General features: G+C 44.3%; 1 protein-coding gene across 1 annotated transcript in view; it reads left to right on the plus strand.

Annotated features, from left to right (window-relative positions):
• Positions 1-20,046, plus strand: part of CHD6 (chromodomain helicase DNA binding protein 6) — a 95,626-nt gene that overhangs the window by 41,208 nt on the left and 34,372 nt on the right. The window contains exons 6-19 of the mRNA XM_056845579.1: positions 5,233-5,291; positions 5,721-5,838; positions 7,701-7,787; positions 9,249-9,383; positions 10,077-10,198; positions 10,479-10,722; positions 11,637-11,813; positions 12,294-12,437; positions 14,082-14,337; positions 14,983-15,193; positions 16,647-16,842; positions 17,347-17,511; positions 17,669-17,848; positions 18,844-18,954. Coding sequence (XP_056701557.1) covers positions 5,233-5,291; positions 5,721-5,838; positions 7,701-7,787; positions 9,249-9,383; positions 10,077-10,198; positions 10,479-10,722; positions 11,637-11,813; positions 12,294-12,437; positions 14,082-14,337; positions 14,983-15,193; positions 16,647-16,842; positions 17,347-17,511; positions 17,669-17,848; positions 18,844-18,954 — 2,205 coding nt within the window. The remainder of the gene's footprint in view (positions 1-5,232; positions 5,292-5,720; positions 5,839-7,700; positions 7,788-9,248; positions 9,384-10,076; positions 10,199-10,478; positions 10,723-11,636; positions 11,814-12,293; positions 12,438-14,081; positions 14,338-14,982; positions 15,194-16,646; positions 16,843-17,346; positions 17,512-17,668; positions 17,849-18,843; positions 18,955-20,046) is intronic.

The raw sequence follows: 20,046 nt of genomic DNA on the forward strand, positions 1-20,046 counted from the left end.
ACATCATCTGGTCATGGCACTAGCAAAACTGCTTGGTTCCATGATATCCTGCATAGGCTTAGGACCTTGGATTCGGTTTCATTCCAGGCCTCTTCAGAACGCACTTCGGCCTTTCCAACTACTCATATCACACAAGATAGACAAGCGCATTACTCTAAACGCGTCAACCAGAACCAGCCTTCTTTGGTGGGCCAAGGCACAAAATCTCACCTCAGGCCAACCATACCTACACGAGACTCCCATACAAGTCTTCACCGACTCCAGTCTCAAGGACTGGGGGGCCACAGCTCCAGGAACCTTCGCGCAGGGATCTTGGTCTCCCTCAGAAACCAAACTCCACATCAACATACTGGAGGTTTTTTTTCTCCATAAAATTTTTATTATTTTTAAAATATTTTACTGTCGGGTACTTTTCAACAACACATTCATTTTATAAATCATACAATAAAAAACTTTAACAGCGTCATCGAAAAACATATTCATCTATTAATGAAAAGATATTCAAATAAGAGACTTCCCCCTCACCTTCCTCCATCTTGCTATAAATTTATCTATTCTTTTGCAAAGAAGTTCTAATCCAGAAAAATACATCAAGCTTGATTACTAAGTTAATTCTAAATTATTCAATTCATTTACAATTAGTACGTGTTTATTATTGATTTCATATATAGTAACAGATTTTATTTCAAAACCGTTCTTAAGGTAAAAGGATTAGATCAGTAAATACAAAATTCCCTAGTCATCATTTAAATCCCTGTTTAGCCCTCTGTTTCTCTCTATCACCCATAAACTGCATGTTTCCTTTTAGTTTTGTTCTTGCTGTGAATTTTTGTTTTTCCAACACTTCTGTTATTTTTGATGTCCTGTCTTTTTTGTCCAGATGTCAAGGCCAGCTCCTTTTTCTCCTCTTCTTGTTGATGTTGGGGCTCCTGGTTAAAGCCAGCTAGATCTTTTTCATAATTTTTCAAAAAGTTTTTTACCTCCTCCTGTGAAGAGATAGTAAATCTGACCTCTTTGTAGGTAAAAGTGAGTCCCTGTGGGAAGATCCAGCAGAATCTTATTCCATTCTTCTTCAATGTCCCAGTAAATTCTTTGTACATATTTCTCTTCATCATCAAATGTCGTGGGATATCCTTAAGAATGATAAGAGGATTTCCATTCACTGACAAAGGATTATTATAGAGGGTTTGCATAATATAATCTTTCATCCTTATATCATAAAAGGAAATCATAATATCTCTTGCCTTTGTCTTCTCCAAACTGGTGGGTAAAGGAATTCTATATACTTTGTTTATTGCATAATCCAGATCTTGTTCACTTATATGAATCAGGTCAGCCAATGATTTTATGATAGTTATTCTGGTACATCCCATTGCTTCTGGAAAATTGCGAAGACGTACGTTCGATTGTCTTAATTTTAACTCCATAATAGCCAGTTGGTCCATAACGTTTTCTTGTTGGAAATGTATAGCTTGAATTTGATTACCTTGAAGTATCTGTTTATTTTTAATATCTTTCTGTTCTTCAATTGCCTTTTTAATTGAAGTATCCATTTTTCCCATATCAGTTTTCATTGTAGATATTTGAGATTTCATATTTGTAATTTCGCTTGCCAAAATGTCCAATTTCTGACTAGTCTGGTTGGTGGTTTGAGTTAGACTAGTCAATATGTTGGTTAACTGAGCCAGACGTTGAGATTGTTGCTCATATTGTTTAGTAAAGGCATCCATGTGTTTTGTTAACATTTCCTGTATTTTCTCGTCGGCCTTTCCCATGTTTATTTCTGAAAATAGTTCTGACAATTCACCAATACCAAGAAATGCTGTTTTAAATATGTTGGCAGAGTCCAAAACCTTGTAGTGGTTCTATTCATCAATTATACAGGTCCCGGGATTAAATGGCTGCAAATTCTTCTCTCCGCTGTAAAACAATTAGTGTTGTTGTAAAGGGCCATCAAGTTTTATTGACACTCTGCTCGATTGTAAAAAAAGGGGGTGAGCTGGGCATTATTTAAATCGCGGACCTTCGGTCGTCTTGTTTTCCAGTAGTAGGAATATGTTGCCTGTTGCACAATAAAGATGCACTTCAAGCCCTGCGATTTGATTTCCTGTATGATCTTTCCCTTTCAGTCTCGATGGTTTTCTTTGATGAATCGGAAAGACGTCATCTCCAGAGGAATTTAGCCCATTCGCTCCCACCCCTTTTAACACCTCGGCTTCTAATTGGTAGCTAGAGTGTCTGTCAACCGTCCCGTTTGTTATGCCAAAGTAGAGATCGAGTAGATAAGGCTCCTGCCGTTCAACTATACTCTTTTTAAACAAACAAAGTCACTTATATTCTGGACAGAGAGATGCAGATTGCATTGATGATTATTACGATCTTCCAGAGCTTCAATTTCAAGGTAAAGACAAAAGAATTCTTGCAACTTACTCAGATGTTGGATGATAAGGTTACGGTGATGATAATTTTCTTAGATAGTGATTGAAGGGGGAGGACTGAACCTTGATTACCCATGAAATGTTTCGACGATGACTTTCCTTCTTGCCCGCGGGACCGGCATCAAAACTTCCGAGGGGCTTAAAAGCCTCCCTCGGAGAGTTCTGGAGGTCAAACCGCATAAGTGGCTGCAGGGAATTCCTGCTTCCCAAGTCCACTGTTTAGGACCGGGTTGAGGTGCTGTTTAGCACCCCAATTTGAACATTTCTTGGATTTTTCCTGGAGAGTCCAGGAAACATGGCGCTCAGCCCAGCTGCCCCAGCAGGAAGCGATCAGACTGGCCCTTCTCCAGTTTCAACAACTCCTGCGGAACCATCATGTCCTGATACGCACGGACAATGTAGCCTTAAAGGCTTACATCAACAAGCAGGGAAGTTCCAGATCCAGGAGGCTCACATCATCCTGTCCTGGGCGGAACAGAACCTGCTGTCACTAAGAGCAGAGCATATCAGAGGCATCCACAACCTAGAGGCAGATTGGCTGAGCCAACAATCGATCCAAGAAGGAGAGTGGAACCTAGATCCACAGATCTTTCAGGCGGTGTCAGAAAAATTCGGAGTCCCGAAGGTGGATCTTTTTGCCATGGCACAGAACCAACAGGTACCCCGGTTCTTTTCAAGGTATTATCACCCGAGCGCAGAACGGGTGGGCGCCCTCCTGACGTCATGGCCCCAAGGACTCATGTACGCCTTCCCCCCCTACCTACTCTTCCGAAGGTCATCAGAAAGATCAGGGCGGAAAGACCAGAAATAATTCTGATAGCTCCAAATTGGCCTTGCAGGCCATGGTTCCCTGCGTTGATGGAGATGTCTACCTGCCGCCCATGGCAGTTACCAGTAGTACCGGAACTTCTGAGGCAGGGCCCAGTCCTGCACCCGGACCAAGGATGGTTTCATCTAACCGCGTGGAGATTGAGAGGGCTAGGCTCCTAGATCTGGGCCTTTCAGAAGAGGTGATTTCCACCATCTTACAGGACAGAAGACCATCCACTCAAAGAATATATAATTACACTTGGAAAGCTTACGTCAGATAGTGCAAATGCAAAGCAGCTATCCCCACGTCACCAACATTACCTCAACTGTTAGAGTTTCTACAGGAGGGGGTTCGACAACATCTCAAACCATCCACTCTCAGAAAACAAATCACAGCCATATCATCTGTATGCCCAGTGATAGATGGATACATGACATCCTCACACCCCCAGGTTAGAGCCTTCATCAAGGGGATAGAACAGTCCATGCCTCCGGTCATCCACCGTTTCCCCACTTGGAGATTAAATACAGTCCTCACGGCCTTGATAAACAAACCATTTGAACCAATGAGGGAGGTTCACATTAGACTACTCAGGATGAAAACCCTTTTCCTGACGGCCATCACCTCGGCCTGTCGCGTGTCGGAACTGAAGGCACTTTCCATACGTCAGGATCTGTGTATATTCCACAAGGACCGAGTGGTCCTCCGAACAGACCCGTCCTTCACCCCTAAGGTTCTATCACAATTCCATCAGGCTCAAGAAATCATCCTTCCGTCCTTCTGCCCCAATCCTTCCAACGCCAAGGAATGCAGTTGGCATACCTTGGACTTGTGCAGAGCTCTCCACATATATATCTGAAGGACAGCTTCCATCCGAAAGACTGAATACCTATTTATATCCATAGCACCACCTAACAAGGGCATGCCAATGTCTCGCCAATCTATCAGCACGACTATCCGCAGGTGCATCACCAAGGCATACATTGCAAGCGGGCTTCAGGCCCCATTAGGCATCATGGCACACTCCCTCCGGAGTGCGGCAACCTCAGCAGCTCTATTCAGACAAGCATCAATGGAGTAAATATGCAGGGCAGCTATATGGTCTAATCCGTCCACCTTCATTAAGCGCTACCGCATTAACACCTTCGCATCAGCAGAGGCCGCCTTTGGTAGGCGCGTATTGCAACACGTGGTTAAAGAAGATGACATCTAAGACTCCCGAAAATGAAGGGGCTCTTGGACATCCCAACACTGCAAGATGAACTTCCATCAGAGCGGGAAAGGTACATTGTTTACTCACTGAGAAGGTCCTTTCCGCTCTGAAGTAGAAGGTCATCTTGCCCACCCATGAGGAGTCATCTTCTCAGGGTGGCTGAATAATTGAACCAACATTCATCAGCCAACGTGAACCTCAAGCAAGACAGCCACCGCTGCACAAGACAGTCACAGCTGCAATAAAGGGGGCAACTTGTCCTTCCTATTGTTTTTTGTTGACGTTCAACCAGTTCATTGTGTTGTTCATTCTGTTGTTATTGTTCTCATGTTTCCTGTTTTTTCCTTGTCTATAATGAGCTTGTAGTAGATTAACTGGAAGTGTGTGGGCGTTCCTCGCCCCGAGACAGGAAATAGTTTAATTTTTAGTCCTGCCTCTCCAAGCAATGGGACGAGAAACACCCAACACTGCAAGATGACCTTCTACTTCAGAGCGGAAAGAACTTTCTCGGTGAGTAAACAATGTACCTTTTTGCGGCTGGTTCCACCTCCTGCGGCAGCCATTTTGTTGCTGTGCCCACAGGGAATAGTCCCTGCCTCCTTCTGTTCAGGAAGGTGCTTGAGGAATCTGCTGTGTTGTGCTTCTCTCCTTCTGTAAAGTTAGATTAGTGCTCAGTCCATGTGACATCAGAGCAGCTACGCAATGAGGTACTTGCGCCTGACCCGTCCTCTTTGTAAATGATGCTTACTGAACACTTTCTGTTGTTCCAGACTCACCCTGGAGGACCAACTTACGAACAGGAGGAGTTCTACGTAAAATATCGTAATTTGTACGTATAGTGTGTGATTTTTCTCTCCAACGTGCTACTGTTGTACACCGACTGTAAAGAACATGCTGGCCATTCCATCCACCCACCCAATCCTGCGCGCCTTCTCTTGTTAGGGAACAAATGGTCCCTTGCTGCAGGAAGTGGCTTTTTTATCCCTGTTTTGTCATCGCCTTGGGTGGAAAAGTCTGGTGCCTGCAGCCTCCTCAGTTAGCAGGTTGACCTGAACTTCCTTTCACCCTCGTGAATCAGTTGACAACTCCCTGCAGGTTCTGCCCACCTGCCTCTTGGAAACCAAAGGGAAGAGTAGAGGAGCACCGATTATGTCTTTTAAGATCCTAGTGTTAGGGATGTCCTAGGTCTGCTTTTCCTTATTCTTGGGGTGGGGACGTGGGATATCTTAATATACTTAATTGTGTTCTCTGTTTGCAGTTCTTACTTGCACTGTAAATGGGCCACAATGGAGGAGCTGGAGAAGGATCCGCGTATCTCCCAGAAGATAAAGCGCTTCCGCAACAAGCAGGCACAGATGAAGCACATTTTTACTGAGGTGAGCAGTGGAGCTGACAGGCTTGTCTTGACATTTTCCCTTTTCAGAATACGTGGTGCATCACTTTGTCAGGTCCGCAGTAGCTGGCAAGGCCTTTTCAAGCATCAGGTTTCCAAGCAATGTGCATGCATTGGGGGTGGGGAGGAATACTAAGGTACCCTAAAGTGGAAATGTGGCCAGCTGCCATAGAGATAATCGTGGGGATGATCAGATGTCGTCAGCTACATACCTGCGTGCATACTTGCGCAGGAGCTTTGTATATTGGTCCCACTCAATATGAAAGACATTTGACAGAATTTATTGTTCTGTCACTAGGCTTGTTACCTGTGGCTTTTCCTCATGCATCCCTGGTGGGTGTAAATCAGGGCACTATGAAATTGAAATTGCTTTCTAACAGTGGCTGTAAATCCTGGGAATTTTCATCCCTTTGTCTGAAAAAGGTTCTCGGCGCAAGTGTGAAATGCTTCTGGTGGGAAGTGCCACATTACTCCCCATTGTCTAGATGAGCAGCTGCTTCTCTGTTAGCAATGCAGGGAAGGCCATGGAAGTGTGCTTGCTTAACCCAGCAGAGCCTTTTTAAAATCCCACTTGTTCTGCCATGGAAGGCTGTAGCTACCAGAGAAAGAATTGGCTTTCTTGCTAGGAAGCTGGGCAGATAGGAACTCATTCTTAGCAAGCAAGACAGTCCTCTCTGGTAGCTGTAGCCTTCCATGCCAGAATGCGTGGGATTTTAGAAAGGCTCTGCTGTGTTAAGCAAGCACACTTCCACCGTCTTCCATTACTATTAGCACCTGAGGCAAAGGAAGAGAGGAAACACAGGCAAGGACAAATGGCTGCTGACAGCCTAGAGCTTTGGAGTTGCTTCCCCAGCTTCATTTATAAGTTTATTCATTGCCTGGGAAGGATTAGGGGCAATGGGGACCCATTTTGATGAAGAATGCAGAGCAGGGATATGGGTTTTGTGTGATGGCATCTTGCACATTCCCAAATCTGTGGCATCGCTTTGGGGATGTGATCCTTTTGTGTCAGAGAATACTGTTTCCTTAGATGGATGCCACAGCTTTACATGGGGATATTAGGCATGTTATTGTGGAGACAGGAAATTGGTAGCCTGGTGCCTCATTCTGGCCACTAATGGTTTCCCATCTTACCACCCCCCCCCAGCATAGCCCTGATCCCAAGGACCTTTTTTAGTTTGCATATTTTATCTGTTCATTACTTGAAAAATCCTGCAAGTCCAAACAAACAAACAAACAAACAAACAAAAAACCCTACTCATCAGACACAAGTGTTCTAAGCTTGTTCCCTTGCTGTGTACTTTTCTACTTGCGGGGAGTTTTTTCGCATAGGGAAGCATTCAAAAATTTATTCCCCGTCTTCAGTCTGAACTGGTGCTATCCATTCTTCCACCTCGGAACTCAGCTGGCTCAAAAACCCACTTCATTCTGCTGCATGCATAGACCCCTGAGTCAGTAGCTGAGGTGCATAAGGAGAGAACCCTGCCAGAGCCTCTGTTGCTGTTCATACTGCGGGAGAAGTTGGTAGAGAGCTTTTTCCTGTAGCATAGCTTATGTGCGAGTAAGTTAGTGGGCAGAACAAATGTTGCTGGACCATCGGCCCTTGCTATGTTCCAGGTGTGCTCCCTATATGTTTTAAAAGGGGATGTTGCAGTACAGAGACCTAACACTTCCTTGCTGGCTGGTGTAGGAGGATGAACGCTTGCCTGGCTGTGTGGCTTTCTTGTGCCATGATAATCTGACAGGGCCCCCGTGTAGTGGCAGAAGAAGGGGCTCTTTTGTCCTCCCCATGTCTGGTCTAGCTTTATCTCTGTGTCTCTGCTGTTTTATTCCCTGCTCTTTTAGCCGGATGAAGACCTGTTTAACCCAGACTATGTGGAAGTCGACAGAATCTTAGAGGTGGCTCACACGAAAGACGCCGACACTGGGGAGGTAGATGGTATACTCAGCATGATTTTTATTTGCAGCTCACAGCTTCTTGGTCCTTTAAGTTTGTGTCTGACCGCAGGGTAGGATGCAGAAGGAGCCTCTTAGCGACATGCAGTAGTATAAGGTTTTGCCACCACCCGTCTCAGAGTTGCCAAGGATGTCATAAATGCTTATTTGCAGAAGTTTGGTCGTTTTATCCAGCTGACTCAGCAAGCCCAGTGCCAGAAATCAAAAGTAAAATGCAGAGTTTGTCGGAAACTAGCTCCAGTTTCCTGCAGGGCACATTGAAGCAGTGGTTGCCTTGTAGTTGTCGCATGTATTGTGAATGAGGCACCAAGACCTACAGGTGGATATATGAAGCGTGGGATGGGTATGTGCACAGGGCTCAGGAAATCTCTTTAATTTGTTTATATACCCACCAGATACACAAATGCACAGACATATATTTTCAGTGCTACAAATGTGCACATTTTCTCTTTCCCCTGTCAATCAATGCATAAATACAGCTCCTCGGTGATATTTTTCCTTTTTAAGCTGATTCATTACCACCCTAGATGATCGGAACAGGGTTGTAGCCCCAGGTTGGAGCAGTTCCGTACAATTAAAAGTGTGAACATGCTGTTGCAGAGGGGTCACTCTGGTGTTAGTGTAAGGGCCTCGTTATTCCTGTTTTTCACAGTGAAAAGTACCTCTTCACTGCCTCTTCTCCCTGTTGAAGTGGTGACAGGAGAAGGTACACATGCGCCCAACTGGCTTGGGGTGGTAGACTAGAGTCTCACATGGTCTGCGTTGTTTTCTACTACAACCCCCCGTAGTCCTCTGGTGTGTAATACATTTTTTGGTCAAAAGTGTATACCTTGGATTTAACAATTAACAGTTAAGTCATAACGGATATATAATTGTTATATGATCCCGTAGTCCTCTGGTGTGTAATAAATTTTTTGGTCAAAAGTGTATACCTTGGATTTAACAATTAAGGCATAACTAATTGTTATATGATCCCGAGTATACATTTTTCCTTATGAAGCTATGATGCAACTTTCTGGAATAGAGCAAATTCCATCTAGTCTGGTATTCTTTGCAATAATCCCATAGCCAGCAGGCACTAGATTGCTCTACCTTCTGCCCCTTTGAGCTAAGGTTTGTGTTTGTTTAAGCAAATCTCCTCCTCTGCTCCAGTAGCTTTTCATGACGGCAAGCTGTAATGTTGTGTTGGCTAGTGTTTATCCTGTTGCACACAGCTCCCATTAACTTTGCTGCAAGGCTACTGCCCCAATCCCTTCCTGTCGGGGACCCTTAAATATATATATTTTTGAGACTTCAGTTTGCTTAAGCAAACTTGCTAGCTCTACTGTGTTTTTTGGTTTGCATACAGTAGGATTCTCCAAGGGCTTCTGTCACTTGCTCTTTGTCACTTCTTTTCTGACTGCTCAGTGCATCTGTTGTTTTTTCCTTGGGTTGCAGGAGGTGACTCACTACCTGGTAAAGTGGTGTTCGTTGCCTTATGAGGAAAGCACTTGGGAACTGGAAGAAGATGTTGACCCAGGGAAGATCAAAGAGTTTGAATCTCTGCAAATCCCACCAGAGATCAAACCCTTGGTAAGAAATGATTTGTGAATGAACTGATTGTTCATTCAGGAAAATGCCGATAGTGCTGAACAGATGCAATTCAAGTAGATGATAGTATTTGGTGCTGCTGATTATTGGCAGTCTTTCTCATGCTGCTGCTCCTGCTGTGGTCTTCTTCTTGTTTCTTTGCTGAGGTTACTGAGCTCCGATCAATAACTTTCTCAGTTACTAGGGCTTTTCCTGCTTTCATCCATATCTTTCATATAGTACCTACTGTCTGGCCTTGGCTATTCATGTGATGTTATCATTGGCTAGTCACAGATTTTGTGTGGTTGGTTTTATGGTGACTCTTTCATATTTGTTGTGCTGCGAGCTCTGGTTAGGGTGCATGCGGGTATACAGCCCAAACTACGGGACTGCTTTGATGAGTAGAGCCGCATACTCTTTAAATGAGAGTCTGAATTCCAAATTTTTGCTTTCCTATTAGCCTTGCTTCTGGTTTTGCCCCTTTCTGCCTTTTCCTTTTTCTCAAAATAGTTGGTATACAGAATGTTACAGGGTAGGGTCGTGTATGAGGATGCATTTGTGCCAGAGGAGCAATACATATGTTCTAGCAGGGTGACTTGGTGGATGGGTTTTTCTTTCATATATACTTTACTCATTTTGTTAAAGAGAATTTTAGCCCTTGCACCGGTCACTGTACTTTCTGGTTATCCTTCCTAGGAGCGCCCTGCTTCTGAGTCCTGGCAAAAGTTGGGGAAGTCTCGAGATTATAAAAACAACAACCAGTTACGGGAGTACCAGCTGGAGGGAATGAATTGGCTGCTGTTTAACTGGTACAACAGGTGGGTTGTGGATGGCAAAGAGTCAGTGGATGCATCCGTAGTGTGAAGACCTAATTTTGAGACAGTGATATGGATTCCAGATTTATTGCTGTTAATATTCTTGAATCCTTAGAATATAGTTATTTGTTTCAAAGGAGGTGGCGGGGCAGAGCCAATAAGTAAAGAGGCTTGTCTAGGGGAAGTTTTGTGTCAGTGTTAGAGCCAGGAATAGTATGTAGGACTTCTTGTCCAGTGGTGAGCTTCCTGGGGTTTGTAATGGCTGCTTGTGTTCATTCTATAGGAAGAACTGCATCCTGGCTGATGAAATGGGTCTTGGGAAGACAATTCAGTCAATTACATTCCTCTCTGAGATTTTCCTGATGGGCCTTCGGGGTCCATTTCTCATAATTGCTCCACTTTCAACCATCACAAATTGGGAGCGGGAGTTCCGCACATGGACTGAGATGAATGCCATTGTGTACCATGGCAGCCAAATCAGCCGCCAGATGATCCAGCAGTATGAAATGGTGTACCGTGACTCACAGGTATGTGATTCTTTCAGATCATAAGTAGCAGAGTCCTTGCTTCTGATTGCTAACTTCCAGTGGAAATGTGGCTTGCAGAATTGCCCATGATGTTTCGGGGTGGGTAGGCAGAGACAGTCATTTGCCAAAAGCTTTGGGAGTCTACTCCCTATGGGTAGGATGGAACACCAGTTTGCATGAAACAGACACCTGGGTGCCTCTGTGAACACGGTAGCTAGCTTAGTAATAGTCTGCTCACATCAGGCTTAAATTTACTACTTCACTGTACCCTAGAACCTAGAAAGCAGAGAATGGTAGCCAGCGTGGTGTAGTGGTTAAGAACGGTGGTTTGGAGCTGTGGAGTCTGATCTGGTGAACTGGATTTGTTTCCCCACTTCTACACACAAAGCCAGCTGGGTGACCTTGGGCAAGTCTCTCTCAGCCTCACCTACCTCACAGGGTGTCTGTTGTGGGGAGGGGAAGGGAAGGTGATTGTAAGCCGGTTTGATTCTCCCTTAAGTGGTAGAGAAAGTCGGCATATAAAAACCAACTCTTATTATTATTATTATTTGAAGAAGGCTGATCATCCTCCCACCCTGTCACAGCTGTTGGTTTAAGTTGTATTTAGTGGTCCCTCCTCACCTTTGTTCTGCATTTATTGGTGTATTTAGTGGGGTCTGTGTGAACAATGGAGTTCTTCTAGGTCTGGGCAGCTGCTGAGTATCTTCATGTGCTCCTGTTAGTAGGATAACAGTCAGCAGCTGGTTAGTAGTACTACAATGCATTCCCTGCTTGAGACAGAAATTGCAGCAGTGTCCATTTCTGAGCTGAGAGTGGTGCTTGTAAACTCTAGGCACCTTGCTCAGATATTAAACTAAGAACTCACTGTTGCCCTAGAGGATAAACACCTGCCCTCTTGCTTTGGTTGTCCTCAGGGCAGCCCTCTTCAAGGGCTCTTTAAGTTCCACGTGGTCATCACTACCTTTGAGATGATCCTTGCTGACTGTCCTGAGCTGAAGAAAATCCAGTGGCGCTGTGTGATCATTGATGAGGCCCATCGGCTCAAAAATAGAAACTGCAAGTTGCTGGAAGGACTGAAGCTGATGAATCTGGTGAGAAATTTCTGACCATGCTGTTCTTCCGAATTCTGTGGGATTCTCATCCTTGTGAATGGCTGGAATGTATGCAGGATGCCCTGCTGTAGCGCAGTACATGCCCTGAGGTTTGCGATGTTCCATAAAGAGCTGTTCCTCATTGTTGTGCAGCTCTGAAAAGGCACCAGAGGGAAGATGCTCTTACAGATGCCTTCTGGTTGTGTGCTGCCTTCTTTACATACCTGCTAGAGGCAAAGACAGCACAGCTTTTCTCCATTCCAGTTTTGAAATGTGACACTTGGGTTCCATCACTGCAGTTCTGCTATTGGAGAGGTAGCGTGGTGTAGCGGTTAAGAGCGGTGGACTTTAATCTGGAGAACAGGGTTGGTTTCCCCACTCCTATGCATAAGGGCAACTGGGTGACCAGTGTGGGAGTAGCACCCATTCCACCTTATCACCTGAGCAAACTGTCCTGATTTTTCTTTGCACGGTGGACAGGAACACAAAGTGCTACTGACTGGGACGCCCCTGCAGAACTCTGTGGAGGAGCTCTTCAGCCTACTCAACTTCCTGGAGCCACAGCAGTTCCCATCTGAGACTGCCTTCCTGGAAGAGTTTGGGGACCTCAAGACAGAGGAGCAGGTAAATAAATCTTGAAGCATTAATGCTCTGCTAATGAGCAGGACAGGGGCTTTGTTCAGTACTAGAAATCATTGCCAGTGCAAGCTGAGTGGAGTTGATAATCTCTTTGAGGTAATAAGTGCTTGAGCAATTACATCCCTATAAAAAATAGGTATTCTGTGAACAAGCAAAACTATCTTAAAGCAAGTGAGTGGTTTACAGCAGTGTTGGTCCAAAAGTAAAATTCAAAAAGCCAAGAACATGATCTATGTTCTGTCTAAGCCAATACCTTTATTAGGACCAACCCAATGAGATATAAGTGTGCAAGCTTTTCAGTTACCCAGAACCCTTCATCAGACCAGATGTTATAAAATGTGCATGGTGTGTTAAGAAGACCTTCTCATGCTGGCATATGGTAAATTTGTTGACACGCAAAGAGGAATCACATTTCAGGTTGTTGTAGGCCAAGGGCCATAAAAACAAGAATTAATAGCCAATTAAACTCCATAGCAAAATTATCCCCCCCAAAGTCTACACCAACCCCATCAAAGACTCAAGGTCCTTTTTGTAAGGAAGAGTAGCAGGAATTACTTGAAAATGATTGTGCTCTGGAGATGATGGTGCGAGGGGCATGTCTATTGCCTAATTTTGAAGACTTTACCTCTTGTTGCACATTCATATTGCATTTTCATATTCCGTCATTGTTCAGACCACAGACGCAGATCTCACGCTCTTGTCATTCCACATACTATAAAAAACAGAAGTGTTCAGGAGGGCATTTTTATAAAAAGCTTACAGTATAATGCAATGGGCTCACAGTATAATGGAATGGTTCAAGAAGGTGCTTTTACAAAGGGTTGTAGTCTATCTATTGCCCTGTTTATTGTATGTATTATCTTGCTTAGTGCATTGGTTTCTTCTTTAGTAATTCAATTTTTTTGCATTGTTTATGATATATGGCAGATACTTGTTTTTGAATTGTTTCTAATTTTTGTATTTATAGTCCTATTACATTGTTTATTGTATGTTTTATTGTGTGCAATCTGTCTTGAGTCTCTGCAAGGAAGGCAGGCTATAAATGAAGTAAATAATAAATAACATGTTCTTAAATAGAGCATGCCCCATCAGAGTACACCTGTGCACAAACGTATTTATATACATACTCACAGGACTCCTTTAGATGTATCTTTTCATCCCTCATGTAAAAGAGCTGCAGCCTGCATCAGTATGTATCAATTTACATGATGCACTTAACTATCCAGCAAATCTTTAGTACGTGATTCTTAGGTATATTTTATGCTATTTTATTGCGTCTCATCTCTACCTACACAAGACCTATAAGCAATATACATATTTTCATGTCCAAAGTGCACACCTGATGCTTACTCACCTTCTACACATGCAAATTGCATTTCTAGCCACAAGTATCTTTGCATGTTTGCACTATGCTCACTTGCACATAGTTTTTCCTGCCTGACATTGACAGAAGGAGGAATCAGTAAAATGATTGTGTCCCTACAATTTGCAGGTCGGGGGTTCAAATAAGTCCTTTATTTCGCCAACATGCCCCTGGCATCACTGAGAACGTTTCTATGTGATGCCCTTGCCTCTGCTTATTGAGAGCATAAGGAATGTCATAGGCACTCTTTCTTCTCATCCTAACAGGTTAAGAAACTCCAGTCCCTCCTGAAACCCATGATGCTGCGACGTCTGAAGGATGATGTGGAGAAGAATCTGGCGCCCAAGCAAGAGACCATCATTGAGGTAGAGCTGACCAACATCCAGAAGAAATATTACCGGGCTATCCTGGAGAAGAATTTCACCTTCCTGTCCAAGGGTGCTAATCAGCACAACATGCCCAACCTCATCAATACCATGATGGAGCTGCGCAAGTGCTGCAACCACCCCTACCTCATCAATGGTAAGGGGGAGGGCTGGAAACTGGTCACTGCAACACCTTTGGCCTCGTGGTGGGAGAAGCGGTGGCCCATGCTGTTGCTTCTGCGTCAATTATTTAGTGAGGTGGGACTAACGGTGCATTCCTAAAGAGAGTTACTCCAGTCTAAGCCCATTCATTTCAATGGGCTTAAACTGGAGTAACTCTCCTTAGGAATGCACCGTTAGTGCAGGGATTTCTTTATCTTTCTTTCAGTGGAGAAGCGGAGTCTTCCTTGGGATGGGGCAGCTGCTCCTTTTGCACAAATGAGCTGCCTTGTGAAGTGCTTAGAGTTAGTGATCCAACACATTATTAAGGACAAAGGTTGGTGCAGAAAAAAACAAACAAGAGTTTTGAGGCACCCTTAACAACGAAACCATTTTTATTCTAACTTTTGTGGAATAGATTTTGTTAGGGTGCCATAAGAATTCTACTTGTTGCAAAAGACCAACATGGCTACAGAATTATGATTGCCAGTAGGGCCAAGTGTATATGACTTAGAGCTGGAATGGATATGGGTATGTGTGTGCGTCAAAGGACTCGGGAACTGTCTCCTGCCCTTCTTCCTGTGTATTACACACATTGGGCTCCCGTTGATTTGTTTTTCTCTTCTTATCTACTGTGGTCCAGGGGCAGAGGAGAAGATTCTAGAAGATTTTCGTAAAACACACAGCCCAGACGCTCTTGACTTCCAGTTGCAGGCAATGATCCAGGCAGCAGGCAAGCTGGTGCTGATTGATAAGCTGCTACCAAAGCTGATCGCAGGCGGGCACAAGGTGCTGATCTTCTCCCAGATGGTGCGCTGTCTTGATATCCTGGAGGATTATCTCATCCAGAGGCGGTCAGTACAGCCCAGGGAGTTTTCACCACAGAGAGCATCATCCAAATGTCATCTTTCCAGAGCATGCTTAGCTGACAGCCTGTTTTCTTATCCTCTGGGCTTTGTTTGTGTGTGTGGGTATCATACATAAATACAGTTTTTGCTTTGCCGTATACACCGTTTCCTCCTTGCCCTCTGTGCAAGTTCTCTTTTTACACACCCTGTTTATTAGAAAAACAAAACAAAGGATTGCTGTTTTGTGCTAATTCTTCTGGAACGTGTTGTTGGAAATGGTGCCCGCTCTTAGCCATTTTGCAAAGTTTATATCACCATTCATGGTTCTTAATAAAAGTGGGGAGCTAAGGCAGAAGAGATCTGTAGGGGACTGACTTGTGTGGAGCCACTGTTGCTGACCCCTTATAGGACCATCAAGGTGTGCTTTCTTGGAGTACTTGGAGCATTTCTTGGTATTAGGGCATCTCATAATTCCTGTGCAAGTCTTTGAAGTATTATGCTTTTTGGAACTTGCTCAAAAGGTTTTTATACTCTATCTCTGTCTTTACAACCACCCTATTCATGAGGCTTGCACACAAGCATGCTATCTCATTAAGCAGTGAGTTCATGACAGATCTGAGATTTTAAATGGGATGGCCACCTGGGCACCTTATGCCTACTGCTGCTCACTGCTATCCTAGAATCATAGAGTTGGAAGGACCACCAGGGTCATCTAGTCCAACCCCCTGCACAGTGCAGGAAATTCACAACTACCTCTTCCCCCCACACACCCAGTGACCCCTACTCCATGCCCAGAAGATGGGGAAAAATCCGCCAGGATCCCTGGCCAATCTGACCTGGAGGAAAATTGCTTCCTGACCCCAGAGTGGCGATCGGCATTACCTTGGGCATATAAGAAAGGGCCACAAGAGCCACTAATGCAACACTTCCTGCCCCCCCTCTAATGATCTGCCTAAGCTCACAGAGTCAGCATTGCTGACAGATGGCCATCTAGCCTCTTCTTAAAAACCTCCAAAGAAGGCGAGCCCACCACCTCCTGAGGAAGCCTGTTCCACTGAGGAACTGCTCTGTCAGAAAGTTCTTCATATAATGTTCAGCCAAAAACTTTTGATTTGATTTCAACCTGTTGGTTCTGGTCTGACCTGGGCCAACAGAAAAGTACTCGGCACCATCCTCTATATGATAGTACTTGAAGATGGTTATCATATCACCTCTCAGTTGTCTCCTAGTGTAAGGTTGACTAAGTGAGACCCTAAGCAGTTACACCATTCTGAGCCCGCATACTTCATTGGCTTTAGCAGAGTGTGACTCTACTTAGGATTGCTTTGTGAGTATCTAACGTATTATCCTAACATTTGCTTTTTCCTCTACCACAACTGGAAGCAGAAGGTCCTTATCTCTGGTGGTGGTGTTCCTTCCTGCTGTTCCCAAAGCAACCCATGTCCACTTCTTTATGCAGATACACGTATGAGCGCATTGACGGACGAGTGCGTGGGAATTTACGCCAGGCTGCCATTGATCGCTTCTGCAAGCCAGATTCAGACCGCTTTGTCTTCTTGCTCTGCACGAGGGCAGGGGGCCTGGGCATCAATCTCACTGCTGCTGACACCTGCATCATCTTTGACTCGGATTGGAATCCCCAAAACGACCTGCAGGTATTGACCACCAGAAAGCCTTGGAATTAGACCACAGGGATGAAGGGGCTAGCCAGTGCTGACAGATAGTGCTGTTTTGGAGAGGGCAGGATATATGAAATATAATTGGAAGGTGTGCATCCAGCATCTCGGAAGGCAACAGTGTTCCTGCGCTTGAAAAGGGGCATCTATAAGCAAACACACACTTTCTCCATCATTATTATTAACTACTCCAGCTTCATCTGTAAATTCACTTCTTCTTTTCATTGTGTTCTTTGGTAGAAATAAACTCTAAAGTATTTTCATATTTGGCATCTTTTATCTCAGTCTTTTATATTAGAAGCCTGCAGTGATGTATAGCTCTTCCTTAGCTGATTTCAGTTGTAGTGAATCCTTGAGGGGAGGGGGGCTTTTAGGATTCGGCAGTGGTGTAAGAAGGGGAGCTCTCTCCTTGGAGGAAGCACAATCCCCCCTTCTTCTGCCAGCTCTGTTTCAAGTTATATTGGTGCTTTCTTTCTCTTACAGGCTCAGGCTCGCTGTCACCGAATAGGGCAAAGCAAGGCAGTGAAGGTCTATCGCCTTATCACTAGGAATTCCTACGAGCGTGAGATGTTTGACAAAGCCAGCTTGAAGCTAGGTTTGGACAAAGCAGTGCTACAGGACATCAACCGTAAAGGCAGCAACAATGGGGTATGGGAGCCAAGGAGCTCGTGACCTGTGGTTACGTTTTGTTCTGCTTCAAAATTTCCTTGGTTACCTGCTTGTAGAAGTTGCCAGAATTCCCGTTTGTTTGTTTTTGGTCCTGTCCTAAAGTGAATCTGAGGGATCACTCTCTTGTCTCTGGCAGGTTCAGCAGCTCTCTAAGATGGAGGTTGAAGATTTGTTGCGAAAGGGAGCTTATGGGGCACTAATGGATGAGGAAGATGAAGGCTCCAAATTCTGTGAGGAAGATATTGATCAAATCCTGCAACGGAGAACCCAGACAATCACTATTCAGACTGAGGGGAAGGGCTCTACATTTGCCAAGGTTAGTTTGTGCTCACTGGGCAGGAAACCAGGTAGGCCCACACAGTGAGAAGTACTATTTACTCATCAGTAGTGTGTGGGATGAGGGATGATGAGCAGAGTAGTTTCCTGAAAGTTTCCAGCTGTAGCTTTCCCTAGTTGTTTTTCTAAGCCTCTCTCTGATTCTGGCAAGGATTCCTTTTTGTAAAAGTTAAGCCTCTTCTGCCTTCACACCCCATTGAGTCCTCGGTTAGAATCCCTTAAGCATGTACAGTCCCATCTTTTCTGTGATACCAGTGATGTCTGCTGAAGAAGTCCAGTGGAGTTAGAAGAATAACATTGATATAAATCATAATTGTGATTTTGCAGTGAGGACCTGTTACAAAGAAGGGGAGGACCATTAGCCTAGATGGAACACTCTTATGGATTGTTGCTATCTAGCAAGGATGTCCATTTCCTTGACGCTCAGCTCCAGCCATGCTCCTTGCCTTTCTTATTCATGTGAGATCTCTGTGCAAGGACTCTTCCTTTACAAAGAACCACTTTGCAAGCACTGGGGAATAATAACTCCAGTAGAGTTTCCGGGGAGGAGGAACTGAGGTTCTGCTCTTACCTACCTTCTAAGTCACTTGCCCCCATTGTTCCCAATTTTAATATGTCCATATTTGAAAAAATCCCAGCTTGTCAGCAAATCCTTTCTAAACCGTGTGTCAGAGTGGCTAAATGTAATGCCCAGCATAGTATAATTACTCAAGAAAACCTGTTTTGAGCTCCTTCTGGTGTCTGCTAGGATCTAAATAGGGTATTATAATCCTGGGGCTTGATGTACTTGGTTCTGTGCCTTATAGAGTCGAAAGTCACTTGCAGGTCAAGCTGTATTTTTACTTAACAGTTTTACAGCTGCAATTTGGTGTTATTTCTCTCAGTGCAGACATGGCATTGTGGCTCTGCATAAGGAATGTACAGCTACTACTGTTGGGTGAGGTGTACCTCTACTAACTTTCATTTCACTCCCAGGCTAGCTTTGTTGCTTCTGGGAACCGCACTGACATTTCATTAGATGATCCCAACTTCTGGCAGAAATGGGCAAAAATAGCAGAACTGGATACAGATGCAAAAAATGAAAAGGTAATGTTACTGCCTTAGAAACTTAGCTAAACAGCTGTTTGCAGCAAACCATTAGCTTCTTTGAGGAGGCATAGGATTTTGTGCCACTGTTATTTGTACCCCACTTTTCTCCCAAATGGGGGACTCAAAATGGCTTCCAACATTGCTCTCCCCTCTTCCATTTTGTCCTCATAACAACCACTCTGTCAGGTAAGTTAAGGTGAAAGTGAGTGACTGGCCCAAGGTAATCCAGCAAGCTTCTGTGGTATATTTGAGCCTGGGTCGCTCAGATCTTAGAGGGAGACTAACCACTACACCATGCTGTTGCTCTGTTATGTATGCTAAAGTATAGATTCTGGATGCAGATTGTGTGAGATGTAAGAATCTTTTGAAATTGAGGGTCTCTGTATCCCTCTCACGAGTCTGCATGAAAGGCCAGATGTACATGTGCAAGAGAATGAGGTGGGAATGAGGTGATAAAATGCTGAGGTGGTAGACTGGACGGCAGCAAATTGAATTACATGTTTGCCTACGTGAAAAACTCTCTGATATGCTAGTTTGCTCTTTTCAGGGAGGTTTTTATGCAAAGGAGTGTTCAGAACTGGAATGTCTGCAGTGGGTGCCATTTACAGTTTGCAGTGGGTGCCATTATATATATTTGTGTGTGTATCTGTTTTTGATTGTTCACAACCTTGGGGACTTAAGCTGAGTGGAAAGGTGGCCTAAAAATGTTTTAAGTAAGTAATAAACCTCTTCACCTCATGCTGTCTACCAGCGTAACCGTACGAAGCTGCCTTATGGTGAATCAGACCATTGGTCTATCAAGGTCAGTATGGTCTACTCTGACTGGCAGTGGCTCTTTCAAATCAATTACCCACTTGATTATTTTAAGCGGTGATGCCAGAGATTGAGCCTGGGACCTTCTACATGCAAAGCAGATGCTCTGCTGCTAAGCTGTTGTCTCCCCCAAATGCTATAAGATTTCCCCAGGAAGAATAAAAGCATCTTTGGGGTGGCAGTTTATAGCAGGAAATTGGAGTGAGAGGGAAATGGCTAAGATGACTTTTCCCCTTTAAATCACTTTTTCCATTTAAATGACACCTCCACTGTGTT

The sequence above is a fragment of the Euleptes europaea genome, chromosome 2 (assembly GCF_029931775.1).
Source record: "Euleptes europaea isolate rEulEur1 chromosome 2, rEulEur1.hap1, whole genome shotgun sequence".
NCBI classification, from domain to species: Eukaryota; Metazoa; Chordata; class Lepidosauria; order Squamata; family Sphaerodactylidae; genus Euleptes; species Euleptes europaea.